The sequence below is a fragment of the Mirounga angustirostris genome, unplaced genomic scaffold, assembly GCF_029215605.1.
Source record: "Mirounga angustirostris isolate CCGP_5_RB_7025 unplaced genomic scaffold, mMirAng1.0.hap1 SCAF_2, whole genome shotgun sequence".
Taxonomy (NCBI): domain Eukaryota; kingdom Metazoa; phylum Chordata; class Mammalia; order Carnivora; family Phocidae; genus Mirounga; species Mirounga angustirostris.
This window is the reverse complement of record NW_026991710.1, coordinates 6,631,313-6,638,132: the sequence shown is the minus strand read 5'-3', so window position 1 is coordinate 6,638,132 and position 6,820 is coordinate 6,631,313. Positions and strand designations below refer to the sequence as shown.

Sequence of the window (6,820 nt, the reverse complement as noted above, 5' to 3'; positions counted from 1 at the left end):
TGCTAGTTATAAAAGATCGTCCAGGTGTGTTGTACAATGAAAACACTCCATGTGGGGCTTTCAGCCCTGCAGGCCTTTGATCAGCCCAAAATGTGAGGACCACCACCCTGCAATGAAGACACCACCCCAGGACTTGCTGCATAAACACCTAGTTACTCACTCAGTGGTAGCACCTAAGACTGGGGTGTGTGTGTGTGTGTGTGTCCGAGGTGGAGACACACATTTAGTGAGCACCTCCTCCAAACCAGACACTATTCTAGGCCCAGAAGACAGTGAGGGCCAGACAGAATGAATCTCAGCTCTCGTGGCCTCAACTTCTAGGACGATGTACTTCTACCCAAGCTAGGAACCTCAAAGTTGACTTAAAATGCATCAAGCCATGGAGTTCTCTTAAGGAGGAGAAAGAAAAAGAACAACACAAAAATAACCTCAGTGTTATGCACATTCATTTAATTCTCATCCAAACCTTTGGGGTTAATGTACCCATTTCTCTGATAAAGAAACTAGGGGCACCTGGGTGGCTCAGTCGGTTAAGCGTCTGATTCTTGGTTTTGGCTCAGGTCAATGCTCTTGGGGTTCTGAGATGGAGCCCACATCCGGCTCTGAGCATTCAGTGCAGGGTCAGCTTGGGATTCTCTCTCTCCCTCTCCCTCTGCCCTTCCCCCTGCTCACTTTCTCTCTTGCAAAATAATAAAAATCTTTAAAAAATAAACAAAAGCTAAAACTAGAAAAGGTGCCCAAATTTAGTCCAATAAATGTGGGGTCTAAAATTTGAACTCGAGGCTGTGGAGCTTCAGAGTCCCGGCAGTGTGGTTCTGTGGGCTCAGGGCCTCTCTGGGCTGGATAATTCTTTGTGGTGGAGGCCGTCCTGTGCTCTGTAAGTTGGTTAGCCCTGGCCTCTACCCACTAGATGGCAGGAGCACTCCACACCTGGTTGTGACAACCAAAAGTGTCTCCAGACTAGGCCAGATGTCCCCTGGGGAACAAAATCACCCCAACAGAGAACCACTGGACCAGGTGTAAACACTTGTTCCATCACTTACTGCCATATGACCTTGGATAAGCAACTTAACCCCTCTGTGCCTCAGTGTCCTCATCTATAAAATGGACAAATGACAGTAGGTGAGGTTAATGTGAGGGTCAAGTAGAATCAGGAAAGCACTTGGCCATCCACATAAGGGCTCGGGACATGGCTCTTTTTTCCACTGCCTTCTGCTGCCTCCCCTCCAAACACCATGGAGTGTTCAGAGCAGGTGAATAGAGGAGGTTGGCTTACATGTGGAAAGTGTCATAGGAAAGTGTCAGGTAACCAGCTAATTAACAAACGGACAAGGGATGTTCTGATCCCCCTCATTAGTGCACCTGCTGACTTGGGGATGCCCTGGCAGCCCTTCTCACCGCCCCAGGGCAGTGAAGATTAAAGACTCCACAGCCAGGCTGCCCAAGTTCAAGTTCAGCTCAGCCACTCACGAGCTATGTGACTCTGGGCTCGTTATTTAGCTTCCTAATGTCTTCATTTCCTCGTCTGTAAAATGGGGGTAATAAACGTGCCTGCCTCGCAGGGTTGTGAGCATTGAATGAATGAGCACATGCGTGGTGCCCCGAGCTGAATGCAGCTGGGGGTAATGAACACACGCGTGGTGCCCGGCGTAGCACGTGGGCCGTGGTAATGAGCACATGTGTGGTGCCCGGCTCTGAATGCGCCCCCGCAATGTGTGTTGTTGTTGCTCTCCCGTTCCTGGCATGAGCCTCCAGAGGCCTCCAGCCACACTGACCACCTTTCCCTTCTCCCGGCGTGCCAAGCGTAGTCCCATTTCCAGGCGCTGGTGCTGCCATTCCCTCTGCCTGGAGTAGTCCTCCTCCTAGACCTTAACATCCCCGACCCTCCTCCGTCTGGGTCTCTCTGCATCGCCTCTTCTGAGAGCCACCACCCAAAATCAGACAGCAGCTCCCCCACCCTGCTCACTGTGCTGTCCGTGTCCCATCAGTTGTCACTGCCTGAACTGATATATCGGAGTCCGGGCTGTGCTCATACTGCAAGGCAATATGGTCGTGTTCCTTCACTTATCTCCCTCCTGCTAAAGCAGAAGCTCAAGACACCAGACTCTTTGGTGACTACATTCCTAGAACAGCGCCCAGCACAGAGTGGGTGTAAATAATTACAAGAAATGATTAGAGCTATTTTGCAAAAGGGATTTCCAAAGTCCTCACACAACCCATTTTCCTAACACAGAAATTGTTTGAACCAGGGCCTAGAACACATTTGCCGCAAGTAAAAAACAAAACAAAACAAAACAAAAAAAACAACTTGCTTATAACAGTGGGTCCTTTAGAATAGATTAGCTACACTTAGGAGACTTCCAGATCAATTCGGCTTTCTCAAACTGTGTTCCCTGCAACTGTGGTCTCCAGAGAGAAGGGCGTAAGCAATTGAGCCAAACAAGGATTCACAAGGTCAAAGATATCGGGAAGCAATGCAGAGTTCTCTCCTGCTCGGGGATTCACACTGCACAGAAAAGCTCTAAGCCCTGTAGAGAAAACAATTATTTTAGCTGGGTTTCCTGAGCTTAGGTGGCCCGAGACCCCACCCATAACAGGTGCACAGTGAAGAACAATTTGGAAAACAGTGCTCTAGTGTAAGTGTTTCAACTTACAGATGCAGACAGAAAGTGCGGCCCAGAAAGGTTACTGGACTCATTCAAGGTCACACAGCCATCTTCTGAATCCTAAAGCAGGGCACTTCTCATAGCCCCTCATGTTTCCCAAATGGTCCACAGAAGTGATCAGGTCACAAAAAGACCAAAAACTGAACACAGACCTCAGATTCCAATATCAGTTTGACTAAATCAGGTATGAAAATTAAGGTACCAAATAGGACTTGGTTTCAACCTCACCATTCCAGAAATATTCATTCGACAAATATTTATTAAGCATTATGTGTCAAGCAGTGCACATTTTGCAGTGAACAAGACGTGGTTGCTCAGCAGACTGACAATAAAATTATCCCTAAAGAGACCAAAATTGATTGAACTGTCCTTGATAAGCCTGCTTCCAAGTAGGGATTTATAAGAAATTACATATTCAGATTTCATTTGCTTCCATTAACAATGCTCACATTTAGATCTAGTGGTAATAACATGCTCTCAACTGGAATGGCTCTAGAATAAAACGCTCCTCTTCCCTGTGCAGGCTGCAGAGAGGAACAAAAAGATTGAAATTCCTTGGGCTCTTTTTTTGTTGAACACCTCAACCAATAAATTTTCCCATTTCAAGTTCATTCAAATATCATCTCTGGCTCCTACATTTTCGTTAAAACGCATTCTCTCATTTCTTGGTGCCTACAGATGAAAATGTCTATTTAAAAATGAGATTTTTTTTTTTAAGCTTATCAGCTCACACATTTCAGAGCCTTTCAGAAATGTGGATCAAAAGCCACGTAAGTCTAAAACACTACAGATTTGAGATTGAGAAAGATTCAGCTATTGCGCTGTATGATCTTTTCAATGAACTGATAGCATCTGTCTAGGACCTGGGAGAATTATTGTATGTTATTTTTTAAAAAGGAGATTCCAAATGAGAAAAAAATATTAGAATTCCAGGGCATAGAAGTCCCTATTTGATGCCATGGCACTGAAGCTGGCTTTCAGCACAGACTTGAGATGTGTGTATCTAAAACAAAACAAACAAACAAAAAATTAAAACAAAAAACCTGAGGAATTGGAATCTCTTCACGGTCCTTGCTCCTGTATGTACCTATAAGACCAACCTGTCTGCAAAGATAAAATAAAGAAGCTTCCAGCCCAAGCCAGAATCTTCCCTGATTTTAGGGATGCTCTCATGGTTTCTCCAGGAACTATTCTGAAAACCAATCTGGCAAAGCAAAGATAATCACCCCATCATGCACATAATTTGTGTTTATTAGACACCAGAACAAATCAGAAAGAGTTCCTCAGCTTTCGTAAAGACACACACAGAGAGCAGAAACTGCATTAACACAGACCACAGGAAGTAAGATACACGAAAGCCACACACACCCCCTGCAACACTACACACACACATAGAACCTGTTGTCTACAAATCAACCAAACAAAAATAAGTCAGTGATCAATTCCATTTGTTTAAAAGGGAGCAGAGAGTATATTTTTTAAAGACCAGCTACTACTTTTTTTTTTTTTTTTTTTTTTTAGAATCAAACACCACCTTCTCTTCTCTAACTGGACCATTGGTCCATTTCTGCTAGGCTGGGGTATATTTGACTGAGTTTATGCCAAACGCTTCTGCCGGTTCTTTCAAAAGCAAATCAGTCTGGTGAGGTTTCTAAGCCCGTGGGCTACTACACAGACCCAGAAAATGTGATCCACTGAGCAGCACTGGAAGTGTACTGATGAGTGTGTATTCTGCATGCTTGTTAATGTCTGTGCAGCTATGTAGATCCAGGAGGGGCGCTTCTTATGCAGTTTAATGGAATCCATTTGGGGTGAAAGGCGTTATTTTGCCTAATGAAATCTCCCCTTCGCAGTCCAGCTCCCAGACAGACTCGGCCGCAGGGTCACCATCTGGGGACGTCTGAGAGATCTGGGACATACGATCGAAAGGGCTCTCTTCCTCCTTGTCCCCCTCCCCGTCCCCCGGGGTCACGGCATTGGGGATCATATGCATGTAGGCAGCTGCAATCTCCTTGTGGAAGACGGTGTCCTGGTTGTAGGAGATGAGCTCATTGCTGATGTTCACTGTCTCCACCGGGGTGCGGGAGCAGAGGGTGCCGCACCCCAGCAGCTGCGCAAACACCTTCCGGAAGTCAGCGTTGAAGGCGTAGATGACGGGGTTGAGGGAGGAGTTGGCCCAGCCGAACCAGACGAAGACGTCGAAGGTGGTCTCGCTGACGCAGGGGAAGCCAGCCCGAGGACCCTCGGGGCGCCCGCTGCAGAAGGGGACCATGCAGTTAAGGATGAAGAAGGGCAGCCAGCAGCACACGAAGACCCCCATGATCACCGACAGGGTCTTGAGGACCTTGGTCTCCTTCTTGATGGATGTCCGCAGGCTGGTGTCAGGGGCACAGGCCGCGCGGCTGCGGCAGCTCTGCGCGTGCTCCGCGGCCCTCTCCAGGGAGGAAATCCTGCGGATCTGCACCTGGGCGATGCGGTAGATGCGCGTGTAGGTCACGATCATGATGGCCACGGGGATGTAGAAGCTGATGAGCGAAGAGGAGATTGCATAAGTTCGGTTCAGGCTGGAGTCACAGTTTTCGGCCCTCGCCTCTGGCTCCCCCGCTTCCTCCCAGGGCGTCCCGTTGGCCAGGCTGGGTGGCGGTTCCACCCCGCCCCAGGAGCCTGCCTTGTCCCTGTGCCAATGCAGTTGAACTGGGATGAAGGAGATAAGAATGGACAAGGTCCAGGCCAGGCCGACCCCGATCAACGCCACGCGCTGGGTCATCTTGCGCTCATAGCAGAAGGGCCTGGAGATGGCCCAGTAGCGGTCCACGCTGATGACGCACAGGTTCAGGATGGAGGCGGTGGAGCACATGATGTCAAAGGCCACCCAGATGTCGCAGAAGGCCCCAAAGGGCCAGTAACCGGCCACCTCGGCGACCGCCTTCCAGGGCATGACCAGCAGCGCCACGAAGAGGTCGGACACAGCCAGGGACACGATGAAGACGTTGGTCATCTTGGCGCGCAGGTGGCGGCTGCGCACGATGGCCGCGCACACCAGCACGTTGCCCAGCAGGGTGCAGACGATGAGCAGGGTCAGGAGGCCGGCCGTGACCACCTGCGCGGGCCCCAGCGGCGCCGCCCCCTCCGCGCCCCCCGCGGCGCCCCGCGGCGCCCGCTGCTGCTGCCCGAACCGCGCGCGCTCCGCGGTGCCGTTGCGCCCCGGCGGCAGCATGTCCGGGGCTCGGCGGCAGGGGCGGGCTGCGCGCGGTCCCAACTCCGGCCTTGCGCCCCCCGGGTGACCCCATCCGGCACCCGGGGGCTGGCGCACCGGGACCCGCGGTTAAGGGAAACGCCGAGCCCCCGGGGGGCGCTCACCGTGCGCTGCGCCGGGGCCCCGAGTGCGCGGGGACCCCTCTCGCTCCCTCGAGCGCCTCCGGGTCGGTGGCCGCGTCGCGCCCCCCCAGTGGCCGGCGCTGGGGGCAGGAAGCCGGCCGGTGCGCGCCGGGCGGCGGTGGCTGCGGTGGCTGCGGCTGTGTCTGGTTCGCAGCCCGAGAAGCGAAGAGCCAGCGGGCACCGAGGGGGCGGGGGCCGGGAGTGGCCGGCGGCGGGCGAGCGGTGCCGCGCTGCCGCCGTCCCCGTCAGCGCCCGGGGCCCGCGCCGCCGCGCCTCCGCGTTCCCCAGTCTCCCGCGCAGCCGCCCCACCTGTACCCGGGCGCGCTCGCTCTCCGCGCTCCGCCGCCCCGGTCCCGGGGCGAATCCGCAGGTCCGAGAGGCGCTCCCGTGCCGGATCCTCGCCCCGTGCCGGGAAAAACACGGGCCCAGGAGGACCAAGAGGTCTCTGACGCAGCCCGGGTGCCCTGGCCCTCAACACGTTTGGGGAACGGGGAGGTAGGGTGGGGATGGGGGGAATCCCGGGCTTCTAGACTGGGAAAGAGCTTTTGTAAGGTAGAAGGCAGCCTTGGATTTCTCGCAGACCCAACTGGGACTTCATTCCCGGCTGTGTGACCTTGAGCGCCTTAAACTTCACTGGGTCTTGGTTTTCTCATCCACAAAATGGGCTAATGATTCCTGCTCTTCCCCGAGGGTGTAAGGTTCAATGAAATCAGTCATCTAGGAGAAGCGTCAGGAGGCATGTCTCCCAGAAACCACTTCTCCTAAACTACCCCCTC

At 52.6% G+C, this 6,820-nt stretch overlaps 1 protein-coding gene across 1 annotated transcript; it reads right to left on the bottom strand.

The window, feature by feature from the left end:
* Positions 1–4,458: 4,458 nt before the first annotated feature.
* On the bottom strand, positions 4,459–5,883 carry DRD5 (dopamine receptor D5). Its single transcript, XM_045879484.1, has one exon. The coding sequence runs from the start codon at positions 5,881–5,883 to the stop codon at positions 4,459–4,461; it is 1,425 nt and encodes a 474-aa protein (XP_045735440.1).
* Between the last annotated feature and the right edge of the window lie 937 nt (positions 5,884–6,820).